Source organism: Salvelinus alpinus, chromosome 12 (genome assembly GCF_045679555.1).
Source record: "Salvelinus alpinus chromosome 12, SLU_Salpinus.1, whole genome shotgun sequence".
Lineage (NCBI taxonomy): Eukaryota > Metazoa > Chordata > Actinopteri > Salmoniformes > Salmonidae > Salvelinus > Salvelinus alpinus.
Window position 1 is genome coordinate 51,127,689 of NC_092097.1, and position 21,177 is coordinate 51,148,865.

Consider the following 21,177-nt stretch of genomic DNA (forward strand, 5'->3'; position numbering starts at 1 on the left):
GTGGGACATACAGCCAGATGCTTTGTATTTTAGTGGGACATCATACAGCCAGATGCTTTGTATTTTAGTGGGACATCATACAGCCAGATGCTTTGTTTTTTAGTGGGACATCATACAGCCAGATGCTTTGTATTTTAGTGGGGCATCATACAGCCAGATGCTTTGTATTTTAGGTGGACATACAGCCAGATGCTTTGTATTTTAGGTGGACATACAGCCAGATGCTTTGTATTTTAGGTGGACATACAGCCAGATGCTTTGTATTTTAGTGGGACATCATACAGCCAGATGCTTTGTATTTTAGTGGGACATACAGCCAGATGCTTTGTATTTTAGTTGGACATACAGCCAGATGCTAACAGTGGTATAAGCCTGTTTGGATATCTTTCTTTGAGTGACAGATGTGAATTCTGAAAGAACAATAAGTTAATCAGGATATTTATGCAACTTATACATTTGATTTTATTTGACAATTTAAAATGAATTAAGAAGCCACAGCAGTCAACAATACATGTACCACAATTACAGAGGATTACATAGACAAAGTCAAGCCTTGTTAGACTTATATACAGTACTGTATACAGTAAGATGTACAGTAGGCCTGAAAATGTTTAATCTTCATGTGTCTTCTTTGTCTGCACCCATTCAGCATCGTTCACACCCTCTTAAGCTTTAGCCCCAACCATCTCTTTAAGGATTCACATGTGAGACTATGTACTAAACAAGCAAAGATTTCAAGACTAAAGGCTGGTATATACTATGTGTATCGACAGTTGTTGCGGTGACATCATAAACATGAACATATTGTTGTCCGATATCAAATTTGTTATTGGCTCTATGAAAAACTATAAACACAAAAACTACAGGCTGCATGACATCAATAGCCTGGGGGTCAAAAATATCATAACTTGAAAATAGCTAATGGTTGTGTGTGATGAAATAGAAGCAGGGCCTTCTACCAGAGATTTATAGAACTTGGACAATGTCTCGTTGGCCTAACGTTATATCCTAATTTGACTTAACAGGAAAATAAGGTATAAATTGGAGAACTTATTTGAGTTATTCTCACAAGGGCTTTACTATCTACGGCAGTCGGGGGACAACACCGGTGACGGGTTTGATGTACACATTGCAGCTTGCCTTAATGTCCCTGAATTGATCACAGTTGAAGCCGGCCACTTGCTTCTTAGGACCGGGTCTGTATGGAGTAAAGGGCATCTTCACATGTAGTCGTTGCCCTTGTTTTAGCAAAGGCATTCTGAGGAGACACATGTGAAACAAATTATACCTCAAGGCAGCTTTAGATCTCTAAACTTCAACACACTAGGAAGTGTAAAATATTTCAGATGGAAAAACTCTAAACTTTAACCACATGAACAGCCCAAGAATGCATGTACTTTCTAGTTTAGCCAAGAGCTAAATCATATCTTGTGGACAGACTACGTAACAGAAATTGTATTGAATCATCTATCAAAAGACTGATGCCACAACTAACAAGGAACCGTAGTTCCGGTGCTTTGGTTTCGTCACTAGATATCTGGACATATCAGGATTGGGTGGAGGTGGTGCTAAAAGTATGGGAGGGGAATTCAAGCAATGATTTCAGACAATGATTTCAAGGTGAAAGTTTTCAGAAGGGGGGCTTAGCTGAGAGTTTCTGTTTAGGGGGCCATCACTTTGATGGTGAGCAAAGGGCTCTCTGGCACAAGGTCTTTCTCTGTGATGTACACTGCCCCACTCTTGTTCTTGTCTGTGGCCACAGCCGAAACCTTGATGCTGTTGCTCTCCCGCATTTTCTCACCATACACAGAGAAGGGGATGTGGATGGGTATAGTCATATCTGCCAACAGAGACAATGCATTTGATTGTCAAGGTATCACAAACGCTAACATTCTGTGGTGTCCTCAGTACAACGTTAGCAACCCTAACATTCTGTAGCGTCCTCAGTACAACGTTAGCAACCCTAACATTCTGTGGTGTCCTCAGTACAACGTTAGCAACCCTAACATTCTGTAGCGTCCTCAGTACAACGTTAGCAACCCTAACATTCTGTGGTGTCCTCAGTACAACGTTAGCAACACTAACATTCTGTGGTGTCCTCAGTACAACGTTAGCAACCCTAACATTCTGTAGCGTCCTCAGTACAACGTTAGCAACCCTAACATTCTGTAGCATCCTCGGTACGTTAGCAACCCTAACATTCTGCAGTGTCCTCAGTACAACGTTAGCAACACTAACATTCTGTGGTGTCCTCAGTACAACGTTAGCAACCCTAACATTCTGCAGTGTCCTCAGTACAACGTTAGCAACCCTAACATTCTGTATCATCCTCAGTACAACGTTAGCAACCCTAACATTCTGTGGTGTCCTCAGTACAACGTTAGCAACCCTAACATTCTGCAGTGTCCTCAGTACAACGTTAGCAACCCTAACATTCTGTAGCGTCCTCAGTACAACGTTAGCAACCCTAACATTCTGTGGTGTCCTCAGTACAACGTTAGCAACACTAACATTCTGCAGTGTCCTCAGTACAACGTTAGCAACCCTAACATTCTGTAGCATCCTCGGTACGTTAGCAACCCTAACATTCTGTAGCATCCTCGGTACGTTAGCAACCCTAACATTCTGTAGCGTCCTCAGTACAACGTTAGCAACCCTAACATTCTCTAGCATCCTCGGTACGTTACCAACCCTAACATTCTGCAGTGTCCTCAGTACAACGTTAGCAACCTGACAGCCATGAGAGTTAGTGTCAGTCGATTTGCTACAACGCTATGGCAGCTATACATGAGACTTTACAGCTTTGTTAAATTGACCAGCTAGACTCTAACTATATGCACTCCTGAAACACACCACCATCATTGAGATTGATATATGCGTCATACCAAGGATGTTGACAAAGAATTATGAAGGTGAATAGCTGCAATGTGCTCTTGGTTTTGTTAAGCGTTTCAGTTCACTTTGTTCTGTGATGTAAATGTCTCCCTGTGTGCACTACTGTGTTAGTTCAACCTTGTAAGCCTACTCATGGAAAGAACTTGAAACATTTTCACTCTACCTTGGTTGGGAAGGAGCTTCTGTTCTTTCAATTCGGTCTGTATCTGGGAGGATGAGATCCCGGTGTATCTCATGGCCTGAACGTTGACATTGATCACTAGTGTCCGAGTTTCACTGTCGTTGCTGTTCAGTACAAGCTTGAGGTCGATGTCTTTGCCACTGACCGGCTTCGTCAGCTCCACGATCGTCATGGAAACGCCAGGTTTGCCGTCATGGATCCCGTTTGAATTCTCTTCGGGTATGTTGACTCTTTTCACAGCTTGATTGTACACATCCCTCTCCTTTTCCGTGCCTGTTTGAAATGTGTGACATTTAGGACGAGTACCTGGTCACTCAAGCAGTTGCTCTCACTCACCTGGGAGAATTATCTTGTGACAGGTGGACACAGCACCTTTCTGACTCATTTCTTTAAAAAGTACAGAACTATTTCCCAGACCAACTGTAGTTCTCAAATATATAAAATACACTTATACCCTTATGATAGGCATAACCCTTGTAACGCTGCATTACTTCCAAAATCAATTGATAACTGTTCAACCTTGATATAGTCAGACTCTTGGTTCATTCAATACCAACCCTCTGCATGTTTATAGTTGGCAGTGATGTCCACTCTCTTGTCGCTGCCCACTGCCTTGGTGCTGATGTTCTGGCCTACGGACACACTGTCCGTGAAGATCTTTTTCTTGTAGCCGTCAGCGAACACCATCCTTGTTACACGGTCGGCGTTGACTTCGGCGAAGACAAAGGGCACATCGTAGTTGAGGTCAACGTGACCCTGCAGTATGGCCTTGACTGGAGCAGGGCCGCAGCAGTAAACACCTGGGGGAGGGGAAGATAAAACAACATGAGCGTATAACAGGGAGTTCCCTTCATGTCTCCCAGACCCAGGACACGACCTCAGAACCATCTGCACAATAACACAACATACAGTACATACAACCTCCAGAAGTGTGTTATTATGTAAGATGCTGTGAGATGAGATGGAAGTTGGACCGTACCAGTGCTTTTCTCCTGGGGGGTGGGGTCCACAACCTGCCAGCCGTCGGATAAGGAGTCTGCTGAGAGATCGGGCCGTCTCATCCAGGCCTCCACCCACACATGGTAGTTCCTGAGCAGAAACACCAGTCTTCAAAACTTCATGCTATTGGCATCACTATTCATACTGTAGCCACAATGACCTCGTGTTACACTTACCATACACTGTCAGGGCTCTGTTTGGGTCCTACTCCATAGTCGGAGAAGAAGTCGTCAATTGTCAGGTTTTTGTCGGTGTCGTGGGCTGACTGGAAGTTGGTAACCACTCGACATGGGATTCCCAAACACCTCAGTACTGACATGGAAATACATTTCAGGCATACTGGTTAACTAAAACAACACATTCAAAGAATACAGGTTGACTAAAACAACACATTCAAAGAATACAGGTTGACTATAATAAACACATCAAAGGCATTGCCACGCAGCCTCTCCTCTGGTCAGAGGTAAATCGGACACAAATGGAGGGTAATCTTGCCATCCCTCTCAAAAACCAATCACAGCCCTGGGTCTGAGCACATGCAATACTCTGTGCTATTTAAATAACATTGTATTGATTGATTGACTAAAATAATAATTGAAGAGATTGGACAGTGATAGCCTACCTGTGCACATTACAGCGGCGAACACCCAACACTGTCCATACTTGACTGGATTGCCGCCATTTTTGAGCCACCTCCTTAGTACCTCCACACTGCCGTTCCAATGAGTGGGGGACATGCCACCATCGTATTTACCATCCCACCGCCCCATCAGGACACCTCCTTCATCGTTAGCGTTGATCTGGGCAAGGAAAATAATGAAAAAATTAGATTCCAGAACTGTCATTTGGCTGAGTGAATGTGTTTTTGTACTATCTAAAATGTAGTTGCTTTCCTGGATCTAGATTGAGCATAGCCTTGGACTAAAAAGCATGGTCAGTGTGGAAAGTTATTTTTAGTCCAGGACTAGATTTAATCTGGGTCCGGGAAACCAGTCCTATATGTGTAACAACACCTTATTTAGTGTCACTGGACCCATTTATAGTGAACAGGGCTAGATGATGTTCCAGAAATGAACCAATGTATTTTATTGTGCTGTTCATACAGAACTATGAGCTGATGATGATTTAAAGAATGTCACTTTTACTAGTGGGGGTCAATAATGATGTCACTGACTACTTTGGTTCAATAACGTTGTCACGGTTACTCGTGGGGTTCATTAATGTTACTGTTACTAGTGGGAGCCAATAATGTTGTCACTGTTACAACAATAATGTTGTCACTAGCTAGAATTTCATCCAGTTAGCGACAGATTTTAATGCGAAAATTCTAAAATCATAAAAGCATAAAAATAAAATGCGCACATTTTCCCACCAGAGATGTGTTTCTATCAAATTGACTGTTTTTCAGATAAAAGGCTGTGTGATGACATAAAAAAAATAAATGCTGTTAAATTCGTTGTGACTCGTTTCAGGAAACTAGGTGCATGTCGCGCGTCACTACTTCACAGGAGCAGCATTTCAACGTAAACATACATTTTTTATAAAAATATTTTTGGGGGCAGAAATGCCTTCTAGAACCAGTGAACTTTTATGTACCTTAATAACAAACTTAAATTACGAGCCGGTTTAGCCATGGAAAAAGTCAGGAACCTTCCCGCTAGCCATGATTGGCTGAGATAATGTATGGGCTGGAACTGAGTTTGGAATGGTCTGCCATGTAGCTTGCTTCTGTCTATAACATGAGTTCAGAATGTGTTGACAGTCATTTCTACTGCACCGTTTTTGATAGATATAATGTTAGCCATTGAGAACTACAACGGTTTTGCTACTTTTCTCAACAACATTGATGTCCTGAATTTATCAGGCGCTATCGACAGAACAGTAGGAAAAGTGATGGGCTACTTGCTGCACACGCCACGGTCAGTGTCAACTGGAGTGACACAAATCTGGCCAAACAAGATGTAGCTTCAAACAAAACCGAGTTAAATGTTTCCAGTCTGCCGTGAAGCGTTTATCCATGTATACGGGTAAGAGTCTAGCTACATTTCCCAGATATACTTTTCTAATTTTGTCATAAAGTTGTTTTCGTTGCAAGTTAAAGCGTACTGTTAGTTAGCTACTAAACGTTAGCTTGCTGGCTCGCTAGCAACGTTACGTATATGATCTGCATAGTAATTTTATTTGAATCAGAAATCCATTTGCAGTGCTAGTTATAGCCTATTTTTAGCTAGCTAACATTGAACCTATTTTGTTAGCTTTAGCTACCTGCAGATTCATTCTACAGCTATGACAATGTTTGTATTGGTAGTAGTTTGAGTTGGGGTTATACTGGTTCATTGTTTAGCTAGCTACCTAGCTACATGTCTAAACAAAAGTCTCCACTTCAGCCAGATTATTACATGACCGATCAATTTAGCAGGTGTGTCTGGGGGTGATTATGGCCATCTATTGTATTTAATGAACATGTGTACATGCCTAGACAATAGTCACCTATCCACTTAGCTAGATGTGGGTTAGGAGTGGTTATAGCATTTCTTTCACATGACCCATCAATTTAGACAAGTGCAGTGTATGCAGTGTATGATATACTATTTTCTATCTCTGAGTCTCTACTTTTATCCAATGTAAACATAAAAAAAAAAAATGTTGCTACATGAGATCGAGGCGGTCGGTCACATTTTAGAATAAAGCTGTAATGTAACAAAATGTAGAAATTGTCAAGGGGTCTGAATACTTTCCGAAGGCACTATAGCCTACATGATGAGATTATGTTTTATTTGTCAAACGTCAGCCAAGCATCGAGAATCATGTTACCAGAATAAGGCCCTCAATATTTAATAGAAATAAATAAAGCTCATCACCTTGCACATTGACCATCCTGTGAACTTCATCATTTATCTGTAGCCTGATAAACTGTAACGTTCCTGACCTGTTTTATGTTGTTTTTGTATGTGTATATGGTCAGGGCGTGAGTTTTGGGTGGGCAGTCTATGTTTTCTGTTTCTATGTTGGTTTTGGGTTGCCTGGTATGGCTCTTAATTAGAGGCAGGTGTTTTGCGTTTTCCTCTAATTGAGAGTCATATTTAGGTAGGGTGTTCTCACTGTTTGTTTGTGGGTGATTGTCTCCTGTTTCGTTCATGTCTGTACCATACGGGACTGTTTGGCTGTTCGTTCGTTTTGATGTAGTCTGTTCCTGTCCGTGAGTTCTACGTTTAGTTATGTAAGTTCATGTTCAGGTTTTCGTCTACGTCGTTTTCTTGTTTTGTAATTTTGTAAGTGTTTTGTTTTCGTGTTGCCGTCGTTTCAAATAAAGAGATGGCTTATTTCCCTACTGCTGCGTATTGGTCCACTGATCCTTCTCTCCTCTCCTCGTCCGAGGAAGAGGAGGACAACAGCCCTTACATAAACGGCTTTCCCGATGAGTCGTAGTGGGACCACCACACAAGATGTCACTATCTACGGCAGTCGGGGGACAACACCGGTGACGGGTTTGATGTACACATTGCAGCTTGCCTTAATGTCCCTGAATTGATCACAGTTGAAGCCGGCCACTTGCTTCTTAGGACCGGGTCTGTATGGAGTAAAGGGCATCTTCACATGTAGTCGTTGCCCTTGTTTTAGCAAAGGCATTCTGAGGAGACACATGTGAAACAAATTATACCTCAAGGCAGCTTTAGATCTCTAAACTTCAACACACTAGGAAGTGTAAAATATTTCAGATGGAAAAACTCTAAACTTTAACCACATGAACAGCCCAAGAATGCATGTACTTTCTAGTTTAGCCAAGAGCTAAATCATATCTTGTGGACAGACTACGTAACAGAAATTGTATTGAATCATCTATCAAAAGACTGATGCCACAACTAACAAGGAACCGTAGTTCCGGTGCTTTGGTTTCGTCACTAGATATCTGGACATATCAGGATTGGGTGGAGGTGGTGCTAAAAGTATGGGAGGGGAATTCAAGCAATGATTTCAGACAATGATTTCAAGGTGAAAGTTTTCAGAAGGGGGGCTTAGCTGAGAGTTTCTGTTTAGGGGGCCATCACTTTGATGGTGAGCAAAGGGCTCTCTGGCACAAGGTCTTTCTCTGTGATGTACACTGCCCCACTCTTGTTCTTGTCTGTGGCCACAGCCGAAACCTTGATGCTGTTGCTCTCCCGCATTTTCTCACCATACACAGAGAAGGGGATGTGGATGGGTATAGTCATATCTGCCAACAGAGACAATGCATTTGATTGTCAAGGTATCACAAACGCTAACATTCTGTGGTGTCCTCAGTACAACGTTAGCAACCCTAACATTCTGTAGCGTCCTCAGTACAACGTTAGCAACCCTAACATTCTGTGGTGTCCTCAGTACAACGTTAGCAACCCTAACATTCTGTAGCGTCCTCAGTACAACGTTAGCAACCCTAACATTCTGTGGTGTCCTCAGTACAACGTTAGCAACACTAACATTCTGTGGTGTCCTCAGTACAACGTTAGCAACCCTAACATTCTGTAGCGTCCTCAGTACAACGTTAGCAACCCTAACATTCTGTAGCATCCTCGGTACGTTAGCAACCCTAACATTCTGCAGTGTCCTCAGTACAACGTTAGCAACACTAACATTCTGTGGTGTCCTCAGTACAACGTTAGCAACCCTAACATTCTGCAGTGTCCTCAGTACAACGTTAGCAACCCTAACATTCTGTATCATCCTCAGTACAACGTTAGCAACCCTAACATTCTGTGGTGTCCTCAGTACAACGTTAGCAACCCTAACATTCTGCAGTGTCCTCAGTACAACGTTAGCAACCCTAACATTCTGTAGCGTCCTCAGTACAACGTTAGCAACCCTAACATTCTGTGGTGTCCTCAGTACAACGTTAGCAACACTAACATTCTGCAGTGTCCTCAGTACAACGTTAGCAACCCTAACATTCTGTAGCATCCTCGGTACGTTAGCAACCCTAACATTCTGTAGCATCCTCGGTACGTTAGCAACCCTAACATTCTGTAGCGTCCTCAGTACAACGTTAGCAACCCTAACATTCTCTAGCATCCTCGGTACGTTACCAACCCTAACATTCTGCAGTGTCCTCAGTACAACGTTAGCAACCTGACAGCCATGAGAGTTAGTGTCAGTCGATTTGCTACAACGCTATGGCAGCTATACATGAGACTTTACAGCTTTGTTAAATTGACCAGCTAGACTCTAACTATATGCACTCCTGAAACACACCACCATCATTGAGATTGATATATGCGTCATACCAAGGATGTTGACAAAGAATTATGAAGGTGAATAGCTGCAATGTGCTCTTGGTTTTGTTAAGCGTTTCAGTTCACTTTGTTCTGTGATGTAAATGTCTCCCTGTGTGCACTACTGTGTTAGTTCAACCTTGTAAGCCTACTCATGGAAAGAACTTGAAACATTTTCACTCTACCTTGGTTGGGAAGGAGCTTCTGTTCTTTCAATTCGGTCTGTATCTGGGAGGATGAGATCCCGGTGTATCTCATGGCCTGAACGTTGACATTGATCACTAGTGTCCGAGTTTCACTGTCGTTGCTGTTCAGTACAAGCTTGAGGTCGATGTCTTTGCCACTGACCGGCTTCGTCAGCTCCACGATCGTCATGGAAACGCCAGGTTTGCCGTCATGGATCCCGTTTGAATTCTCTTCGGGTATGTTGACTCTTTTCACAGCTTGATTGTACACATCCCTCTCCTTTTCCGTGCCTGTTTGAAATGTGTGACATTTAGGACGAGTACCTGGTCACTCAAGCAGTTGCTCTCACTCACCTGGGAGAATTATCTTGTGACAGGTGGACACAGCACCTTTCTGACTCATTTCTTTAAAAAGTACAGAACTATTTCCCAGACCAACTGTAGTTCTCAAATATATAAAATACACTTATACCCTTATGATAGGCATAACCCTTGTAACGCTGCATTACTTCCAAAATCAATTGATAACTGTTCAACCTTGATATAGTCAGACTCTTGGTTCATTCAATACCAACCCTCTGCATGTTTATAGTTGGCAGTGATGTCCACTCTCTTGTCGCTGCCCACTGCCTTGGTGCTGATGTTCTGGCCTACGGACACACTGTCCGTGAAGATCTTTTTCTTGTAGCCGTCAGCGAACACCATCCTTGTTACACGGTCGGCGTTGACTTCGGCGAAGACAAAGGGCACATCGTAGTTGAGGTCAACGTGACCCTGCAGTATGGCCTTGACTGGAGCAGGGCCGCAGCAGTAAACACCTGGGGGAGGGGAAGATAAAACAACATGAGCGTATAACAGGGAGTTCCCTTCATGTCTCCCAGACCCAGGACACGACCTCAGAACCATCTGCACAATAACACAACATACAGTACATACAACCTCCAGAAGTGTGTTATTATGTAAGATGCTGTGAGATGAGATGGAAGTTGGACCGTACCAGTGCTTTTCTCCTGGGGGGTGGGGTCCACAACCTGCCAGCCGTCGGATAAGGAGTCTGCTGAGAGATCGGGCCGTCTCATCCAGGCCTCCACCCACACATGGTAGTTCCTGAGCAGAAACACCAGTCTTCAAAACTTCATGCTATTGGCATCACTATTCATACTGTAGCCACAATGACCTCGTGTTACACTTACCATACACTGTCAGGGCTCTGTTTGGGTCCTACTCCATAGTCGGAGAAGAAGTCGTCAATTGTCAGGTTTTTGTCGGTGTCGTGGGCTGACTGGAAGTTGGTAACCACTCGACATGGGATTCCCAAACACCTCAGTACTGACATGGAAATACATTTCAGGCATACTGGTTAACTAAAACAACACATTCAAAGAATACAGGTTGACTAAAACAACACATTCAAAGAATACAGGTTGACTATAATAAACACATCAAAGGCATTGCCACGCAGCCTCTCCTCTGGTCAGAGGTAAATCGGACACAAATGGAGGGTAATCTTGCCATCCCTCTCAAAAACCAATCACAGCCCTGGGTCTGAGCACATGCAATACTCTGTGCTATTTAAATAACATTGTATTGATTGATTGACTAAAATAATAATTGAAGAGATTGGACAGTGATAGCCTACCTGTGCACATTACAGCGGCGAACACCCAACACTGTCCATACTTGACTGGATTGCCGCCATTTTTGAGCCACCTCCTTAGTACCTCCACACTGCCGTTCCAATGAGTGGGGGACATGCCACCATCGTATTTACCATCCCACCGCCCCATCAGGACACCTCCTTCATCGTTAGCGTTGATCTGGGCAAGGAAAATAATGAAAAAATTAGATTCCAGAACTGTCATTTGGCTGAGTGAATGTGTTTTTGTACTATCTAAAATGTAGTTGCTTTCCTGGATCTAGATTGAGCATAGCCTTGGACTAAAAAGCATGGTCAGTGTGGAAAGTTATTTTTAGTCCAGGACTAGATTTAATCTGGGTCCGGGAAACCAGTCCTATATGTGTAACAACACCTTATTTAGTGTCACTGGACCCATTTATAGTGAACAGGGCTAGATGATGTTCCAGAAATGAACCAATGTATTTTATTGTGCTGTTCATACAGAACTATGAGCTGATGATGATTTAAAGAATGTCACTTTTACTAGTGGGGGTCAATAATGATGTCACTGACTACTTTGGTTCAATAACGTTGTCACGGTTACTCGTGGGGTTCATTAATGTTACTGTTACTAGTGGGAGCCAATAATGTTGTCACTGTTACAACAATAATGTTGTCACTAGCTAGAATTTCATCCAGTTAGCGACAGATTTTAATGCGAAAATTCTAAAATCATAAAAGCATAAAAATAAAATGCGCACATTTTCCCACCAGAGATGTGTTTCTATCAAATTGACTGTTTTTCAGATAAAAGGCTGTGTGATGACATAAAAAAAATAAATGCTGTTAAATTCGTTGTGACTCGTTTCAGGAAACTAGGTGCATGTCGCGCGTCACTACTTCACAGGAGCAGCATTTCAACGTAAACATACATTTTTTATAAAAATATTTTTGGGGGCAGAAATGCCTTCTAGAACCAGTGAACTTTTATGTACCTTAATAACAAACTTAAATTACGAGCCGGTTTAGCCATGGAAAAAGTCAGGAACCTTCCCGCTAGCCATGATTGGCTGAGATAATGTATGGGCTGGAACTGAGTTTGGAATGGTCTGCCATGTAGCTTGCTTCTGTCTATAACATGAGTTCAGAATGTGTTGACAGTCATTTCTACTGCACCGTTTTTGATAGATATAATGTTAGCCATTGAGAACTACAACGGTTTTGCTACTTTTCTCAACAACATTGATGTCCTGAATTTATCAGGCGCTATCGACAGAACAGTAGGAAAAGTGATGGGCTACTTGCTGCACACGCCACGGTCAGTGTCAACTGGAGTGACACAAATCTGGCCAAACAAGATGTAGCTTCAAACAAAACCGAGTTAAATGTTTCCAGTCTGCCGTGAAGCGTTTATCCATGTATACGGGTAAGAGTCTAGCTACATTTCCCAGATATACTTTTCTAATTTTGTCATAAAGTTGTTTTCGTTGCAAGTTAAAGCGTACTGTTAGTTAGCTACTAAACGTTAGCTTGCTGGCTCGCTAGCAACGTTACGTATATGATCTGCATAGTAATTTTATTTGAATCAGAAATCCATTTGCAGTGCTAGTTATAGCCTATTTTTAGCTAGCTAACATTGAACCTATTTTGTTAGCTTTAGCTACCTGCAGATTCATTCTACAGCTATGACAATGTTTGTATTGGTAGTAGTTTGAGTTGGGGTTATACTGGTTCATTGTTTAGCTAGCTACCTAGCTACATGTCTAAACAAAAGTCTCCACTTCAGCCAGATTATTACATGACCGATCAATTTAGCAGGTGTGTCTGGGGGTGATTATGGCCATCTATTGTATTTAATGAACATGTGTACATGCCTAGACAATAGTCACCTATCCACTTAGCTAGATGTGGGTTAGGAGTGGTTATAGCATTTCTTTCACATGACCCATCAATTTAGACAAGTGCAGTGTATGCAGTGTATGATATACTATTTTCTATCTCTGAGTCTCTACTTTTATCCAATGTAAACATAAAAAAAAAAAATGTTGCTACATGAGATCGAGGCGGTCGGTCACATTTTAGAATAAAGCTGTAATGTAACAAAATGTAGAAATTGTCAAGGGGTCTGAATACTTTCCGAAGGCACTATAGCCTACATGATGAGATTATGTTTTATTTGTCAAACGTCAGCCAAGCATCGAGAATCATGTTACCAGAATAAGGCCCTCAATATTTAATAGAAATAAATAAAGCTCATCACCTTGCACATTGACCATCCTGTGAACTTCATCATTTATCTGTAGCCTGATAAACTGTAACGTTCCTGACCTGTTTTATGTTGTTTTTGTATGTGTATATGGTCAGGGCGTGAGTTTTGGGTGGGCAGTCTATGTTTTCTGTTTCTATGTTGGTTTTGGGTTGCCTGGTATGGCTCTTAATTAGAGGCAGGTGTTTTGCGTTTTCCTCTAATTGAGAGTCATATTTAGGTAGGGTGTTCTCACTGTTTGTTTGTGGGTGATTGTCTCCTGTTTCGTTCATGTCTGTACCATACGGGACTGTTTGGCTGTTCGTTCGTTTTGATGTAGTCTGTTCCTGTCCGTGAGTTCTACGTTTAGTTATGTAAGTTCATGTTCAGGTTTTCGTCTACGTCGTTTTCTTGTTTTGTAATTTTGTAAGTGTTTTGTTTTCGTGTTGCCGTCGTTTCAAATAAAGAGATGGCTTATTTCCCTACTGCTGCGTATTGGTCCACTGATCCTTCTCTCCTCTCCTCGTCCGAGGAAGAGGAGGACAACAGCCCTTACATAAACGGCTTTCCCGATGAGTCGTAGTGGGACCACCACACAAGATGTCATTAAGTGATTCCAAGTTTACTTCGATATGATGGTTATTAAATCAATATTTGCGCATAAAAGCATTTCCACCAACATTTCTCCCATAGTTAATTTTACCGACTCAAAAACATCCCACCTTGTCTAGCGAATTCTGTTTTGTCAACATTTGTAAAGTAGACAGTCACATTTTCCATCAGCACTTTCATGAAATGTTTTATCTGACATGTACTTTACTCGCATAAAAAGGTTGTAAGGAAACCTGTTTACTGTTACTAGTGGGGTTCAATAATGTTGTCACTGTTACTAGTGGGGGTCACATCTCCAATCTTACCATGGCACTGACCACCCTACTGACATAGATGGGGTTGCAACGAGCAGAGAAGTCCTTGGCGGGGTCACTCAGACACTTGGGATTCACGTCAAGCAGCTTCAGGCAAATGTCCACTATATCGTCTTCAAACTGGAGAAACAATACATTTGGGCAGGTTAGCTAGCAAGCCTACAACAATTTCTAAAATGTCTTGTCTATACTAACTTACAATTTAGTCACTTAACAGACGCTCTTATCCAGAGCGACTTACAGTATTGAGTGGATAAATGTTGGTATTGGTCTCCCGCGGTAATCGAAACCCACAACACTGGCGTTGCAAAAGCCATGCTTTACCAATGGAGCCACACAGGACTCTAGCCAATCATGTAGACTAAGATATCGTGTGACACTTGGGGTCGGTTTCCTGGACAACAGATTAGTCCTGGACTTCTCCAGAGTAAAAATACTTTTGGATGGAGATTCTCCATTGAGTTTGCTTTTTAGTTGAGGAATATATTTAATCTGTGTCTGGGAAACAAGCCCTATATGTTATGAGCAGCTAGCTAGTACTTTCCAACTGTACAATACTGTATTGTTTGTTCTGTGTACCTGTCCGAAGTTCCACGCCGTAGAGCTGATGTATTTGTCAGAACCTCTGTACACCAGGCCTTGTTCTCTCATCACATACTCCTGCCTCTCCTCCTCTTCAGGTAGATGCACCCAGTCCTCTACAGCCCGCAACAAAATACAGCCATTTTAAAACATTAATTATAAGAATTTGTTCCACTGACTTGACTGGTTAAATAAAGGATAAATAAAAATACATTGTTATACAAACTGAAATGAAAGGGTATCTGGACAATGTTTACCAGGATGTTACCAGTATGTTACCAGACAGTGTTACCAGGATGTTAGCAGGCTGTGTTACCAGGATGTTACCAAGCTGTTACCAGGCTGTGCTGCCAAGCCTTGCTAATAGGCTGTGCTACCAAGCCGTGCTAATAGGCTGTGCTACCTAGCTGTTACCAGGATGTGTTACCAAGCTGTGCTACCAGCTACCAGGCTGTGCTACCAGACTGTGCTACCAGGCTGTGCTACCAAGCCATGCTAATAGGCTGTGCTACCAAGCTGTGCTAATAGGCTGTGCTACCAATGAACTCATCACATGGTTTCAACAGCAATGCCACCACTTTGATATTAGAGAACAGCATTCATAACCACAGACTGTCATTCATATAATGTGGCTCTGTATGTTGTGGCCCATTGATTGTATCTGGGTGTCTATTATCTCCCAAAACAGTTATGAGGTGTCTTTCCTACCCATACAGAGACATGGGTTACGACAATCTCTGTAAAGTAAGCCATTTCCAGCTTTTAAACTGATAAGAACATTCAGGAATGCAGTATTTGACACCCTCTGGATACTGTATCAAATAATGACTGTGTGTTACCATGGCTGTATTGATGCATTCACAGCATTTGTTGTCCTTTGTGTGATTAAAAAAGTACATTTATCACAGTTCTAGTCAACATTTTTATGAATGCTTTATATTCCATTATAATGTATTAAATATGCTTTACCATACTCTCAAATCTCATTCACAGGAAGTGAATTCATTGTCCCAGAAATCCCCATGTGGGATAATGAAGTTGTTTTGAATTGAATTGTGTTTACCTATACCAGGGGTTAAACAGCAGAAGGAGCTTGCCCAGGCTGCTGCCCACTGAGGCGGTGGCGCTGGTCTTTACAGACAGGCTGTACTCTCCCACTGGGGCGTCTGCTGGGCTGGTGATGTCCAGGGTGATTGAACCCGCCGGGAGCACTGAGCCCTGGTGAACCTTGACCTTCCAGGAGGAACCCTTCCCACAGCCCTCAGGTAGCCCGAACACTGACCTGGTCCCCAATGCCTCCGAAGGCTGGGGCCCTGGATGGAGAAGGGAGAATGTTTTGGGTTGTGTTCAGTAGAAATGAAATTGATGAAAACTTTCAGAAACAGTGATGTACTATACACTGGGAGTACAAAAAATTAGGAACACCTTCCTAATATTGAGTTGTCCCCACTTGCCCTCAGAACAGACTCAATTCGTCGGGGCATGAACACTACATGGTGTCGAAAGCGTTCCTCAGGGATTCTGGTCCATGTTAACGCCAATGCTTCTCACAGTTGTGTCAAGTTAGCTGGATGTCCTTTGGGTGGTGAACCATTCTTGATACACATGGAAAACTGTTGAGTATAAAAACCCAGCAGCGTTGGAGTTCTTGACACACTCAAACCGGTGCGCTTGGCACCTACTACCATACGCTGTTCAAAGGCACTTAAATCTATTGTCTTGCCTATTCACCCTCTGAATGACACACATACACAATCCATGTCTCAGTTGTCTCAAGGCTTAAAAATACTTATTGTTTAACCTGTTTAACTTCCCTTTCATCTACACTGATTGAAGTGGATTCAATAAGGGATCATAGCTTTCACCTGGATTCACCTGGTCCGTCTATGTCATGGAAAGAGCAGGTGTTCCTAATGTTTTGTAAACTGTATTTGTCCAATAAGATTCAATATTTTCTGACAACATAACTTTGATGTCAGGAGTACATATACAGTACAAGTGGGGGTATCTCAAGTCCTGTCAGTGGTGCAATTCAGTCTTTAGATTAGATTGAATTGACCCCAACTCAGCTATGTACAACGCATACAAGGATTTGTTTTAATGTCTTTATTACTGCGCGTGTCTGTCTTGTCAAAGGGGACTAACATAGGGCCGGTTTCCCTGTCCTAGCCTAGATTCATCCTAGTGTGTTTTAGTCCAGGACTAGCATAATCTGAGTCCGGGAAACTTTAAATACAAACAGCCCTAATAAATAGCAGAGATAAATAAAGTTATTCTATTTTCTATTCTAGATAGCTCACCCGTCTCCACCGTCAGCTCCAGTAAGTCTGTTGTGGGCCTGGAGGGGTCATGGAGTTCAAAGGTGACCAGGAAGGACTGGCCTCTCCTGACTATCAGTCTTTTCACTGAGATGTCATTGGTGTTGTGGGCTGTGTTGTTCTTCTCACAGTGGAGCTCTACTTTACCAACATCTTCAAGAAAGAAAGAAATTAATAGATATATAGATACTAAATATATTTTTCATTGAAACTGAATTATCCCTTAGCCAAAATCCAGATTTTCAATTTTTCCTGATTAATAAAAAATATATAATATTCTAGTGTGGGTGTCTGTTTCTGTGTTTGACGTTGTCTTTCCCAATGTTTGTTTGTCACATTTTTGCCTGACAGCAACATAGCAGAAACAGACTGTCAGTTAGGCTAGTTTAGATCACTGGATAGAGAAAACACTTGTAGCCTATCACCATGCATAAGGCATGTAGTAACTTGACAAGGAATGCCCACACGCAATGCAATATTACTTTCCTTAACTTTCAACCTAATAAAACGTGCACAGCCATGTACAAACAAACACAGCAAAGTGATACAGCCACATTAATAGTAATCATGCTATACTGCAGGTAAGTACAATAGCATATTCTATGTAATTATTTATGTAGTGTCTACACTATAACACTTCTCCACCCTTAATTTCAATCCCCCCTTTGAGAAAATAACATAAGATTAACAAGTAAACCACATCAGTGTTTTCTTTTCAACACTTCAGAAGTTCTGCTAGTGTTACTGTAAATGTAAACAAACAAAAAATGACAGTCCTTATTTATTTTCAACTAAATCTGCTGTTCCAAACAAACACTAACACCACAAGGCTCTCGGTCTCAACTACAGAGTTAGTCTTTCAGGAGGCTTGCGACTACGCTGTGATCTGCGCAGTACTCCTGATGTGCCACAAGACACAGGTAAGTCGGGTCCCAGTGGAGCTGGGTCTGAGGGCACAGGAGCGGGTTGGGTGTTTGTGAGAGGAAGTCCATCACCCTCTGCAGGAACCACTGAATGCCCCTGTTTCTCAGATACTGTTTCCTGTGGGGTTTCCACTTGTATACTACCACCCGCAGCTGTTCCGTCTGAAAACATGGCATTTTCTTTGTCATAACGCAGGCAAATGTGGTCCTGGTGTCTGCGTATGACTCGACCATCAGTCAGTTTGACCACGAAGGAGACTGGGCCACTCTGACTCAGAATGGTACCTGGCAACCAATGTTGGCTGCTTGTGAAGTTGCGGATGCAGACAGTGTCATTGGGTTTTAACGTTCTCTCCCTCGCGTGATGGTCATGTCTCTCTTTTTGTTTCTCCCGCTTCCGTTCCACTCGTGCTTTGATGTCCGGACGCAGTAGATCTTTGAAAGCTTTTGGCTTTCTGCCCATCAACATCTCAGCTGGAGCCTGTCCTGCTGGGGTTTGTGGCATGATGCGGTATTGGAACAAGAACCGAGAGAGTTGTGATGGTTCCCCCAGTCATCTTTTTGAGCACCTCTTTCAGTGTCTGCACAGTCCGCTCCGCTAAGCCGTTCGAGGCCTGTTGAAACAGCGCGCTGCGGACATGGCGAATCCCGTTTTTCCACATGAGTTATTGGAACAAATCACAGGTAAAGATTGTTGAGAGTCAGGCAGACCATGGGTTGCAAACACCTGCCGAATCTTTTTGATAGTTGTGGTCGCTGTGATGTTGCTCATGATGTGAGCCTCCAGCCACATGACAAGGAACATGTGGCCCACGAAAGGGCCTGCAAAGTCTATGTGCAGTCTGGACCATGGGCGATCAGGCCACTCCCACAGATGTAGTGGGGCCATCTTCTGGTTGATCTGGCACTCAGAGCATGATTTCACTTGTTTTCTATTTCCCGATCCATGTTAGGCCACCAGATGTAAGATCTGGCTAAACATTTCATCCGGGAGGCACCCGGGTGAGCCTCATGGACCTCATCCATGACTTGTGAACAGCCAGGGTGTGGAACAACCACTCTGGACCCCCAGAGTATGCAGCCATCCTGCACACTCAGCTCAGTGCTTGACATAAGGTCTCAGTCCATCATCCTCTATTACAGGAGGCCAGCCCTGCATGAGGAATCTTTTGACTAGGGCCAGGATAGGATCCCGGTATGTCCATTGCTTGATGTGTTTGGCATTCACAGGTGAGTTTGACAATCTCCCCATTAGGAAAATTGTCTAGGGAGGCACCACAGTTGTGGCGGGCATCTCTGGTAGCGGGAGACGGCTGAACGCATCTGCGTTTGCATTGTCCTTCCCCGCTCTGTACACAATAAGGTACTGGTAAGCTGACAGTGTGAGGGCCCAGCGCTGTATCCTTGCAAAAGCCATGGGAGGAATGCATCTTGAATCACTGAAAAGGTCAGTGGATTGTGGTCAGTGCATATGGTGAAATGACGACCGTAGATGTTACGTCCGTTGTTGGAATTAGACCAAGGCGCAACGTGGTAAGCGTACATCGCACTTTATTAGATGAACACCAAAAAAATATATATATATATAAACAAACGTAAAGTTCTGCAGGGCTAGACAGCAACTATGCAAAAACAAGATCCCACAACTGAAGGTGGGAAAAAGGGCTGCCTAAGTATGATCCCCAATCAGAGACAACGATAGACAGCTGCCTCTAATTGGGAACCATACCCAGCCAACAAAGAAATAGACAAACTAGAATGCCCACCCAAATCACACCCTGACCTAACCAAATAGAGAAATAAAAAGGCTCTCTAAGGTACTGTAGAGGTACTGATGAAAGCGTTTCACAGAAAAAACTATGGCCAGACCTTCCTTGTCTAACTGTGAATAACCCTTCTCAGCACTCGTCAGCGTGCGTGATGCGAATCCAATGGGTTTCTCTGACCCGTCCGCCATCTGATGAGAGAGTACTGCCCCGACGCCATAGGGCGAGGCGTCACATGACAGAATGATGTCTTTGTCTTGGTCAAAATTAACCAGCAGTTGTGCTGATTGTAGTAGTGCTTTCACTTCCTGGAAAGCTTTCTCTTGAGCTGGCCCCCACTTCCATTTACAGTCTTTGTGGAGCAGCTGATAAAGTGGAGCCAACACTGTTGACAGCTCCGGGAGGAACTTACCATAGTTGTTCACCATGCCCAGGTACGACATGAGCTCAGACACGTTCTTGGGGTTTGGAGCATCCTTGATTGCACTGACTTTGTCCTCCACAGGACACAGACCCTGCACTGCGATATTGTGACCTGGGTATGTCAAACTCTGTGCGTGGTATGTGCACTTGCTACGCTTCAGGCGCAGCCCTGCCTTGGAGAAAACTCGCTAACACCCGATCCAGATGGTGGAGGTGCTCCTCCTCCGTCTCCCCTGTAACCAGGATATAGTCCAGGTACACTACTACATGAGGGATCCCCTGCAGCAGATTGTCCATTGTCCTCTGGAAAATGGCTGGACTGGATGCCACTCCGAAAACCAAGCGGTTGTACCTGAACAAGCCTTTGTGGGTGTTGACTGTGGCATACTCTTTTGAGTCCTCGTCCAGGAGGAGCTGTTGGTAGGTGTGACTCATGTCAAGCTCTGAGAACGTCTTGCCTCCAGCAAACGTCGCAAACAGGTCCTCCACCCCCGGCAGCGGGTAAGCATCCAGCTTAGAGGCCCTGTTGATGGTGAGCTTGTAGTCCCCACATATACGCACCGTGCCATCACTTTTCAGAACAGGAACGATTGGAGCTGCCCAGCGAGTGAACTGAATGAGAGTAATGATGTTTGTTTCCTGCAGCCACTCCAACTCATCCTCAACTTTCTTTTTCATGGCGTATGGCACTGTCCTGGGCTTGAAAAAGCGAGGCTCGGCCTGTGGATCCACGAACAGCTTAACTGCAGTACCCTGCAGTGTGCCCAGTTAATCTTTGAAAATCTCAGGGTACTTTTATATGACATCCTCAGTCACTCGTGTGTGTTTTATCTCACCCCAGTTCAGTTGTATGTTGGTGAGCCAGTCACT

The 21,177-nt window shown here is 43.2% G+C and overlaps 2 protein-coding genes across 2 annotated transcripts; both read right to left on the reverse strand.

Moving 5' to 3' along the window:
- Positions 1-501: 501 nt before the first annotated feature.
- On the reverse strand, positions 502-4,876 carry LOC139535251 (protein-glutamine gamma-glutamyltransferase 2-like). The gene is made up of 6 exons (XM_071334581.1): positions 4,698-4,876; positions 4,252-4,387; positions 4,056-4,165; positions 3,634-3,876; positions 3,059-3,349; positions 502-1,840 (listed from the first exon to the last, which is right to left on the reverse strand). The coding sequence occupies exons 1-6, from the start codon at positions 4,843-4,845 to the stop codon at positions 1,662-1,664; spliced, it is 1,107 nt and encodes a 368-aa protein (XP_071190682.1). The 5' UTR covers positions 4,846-4,876; the 3' UTR covers positions 502-1,661.
- Positions 4,877-7,531: 2,655 nt separating this feature from the next.
- Positions 7,532-20,327, reverse strand: LOC139535309 (protein-glutamine gamma-glutamyltransferase 2-like). The gene is made up of 13 exons (XM_071334615.1): positions 19,988-20,327; positions 17,178-17,384; positions 15,941-16,202; positions 15,586-15,644; positions 14,875-14,993; positions 14,287-14,415; positions 11,146-11,323; positions 10,700-10,835; positions 10,504-10,613; positions 10,082-10,324; positions 9,507-9,797; positions 8,119-8,288; positions 7,532-7,756 (listed from the first exon to the last, which is right to left on the reverse strand). The coding sequence occupies exons 1-13, from the start codon at positions 20,325-20,327 to the stop codon at positions 7,532-7,534; spliced, it is 2,469 nt and encodes an 822-aa protein (XP_071190716.1).
- Positions 20,328-21,177: the final 850 nt, after the last annotated feature.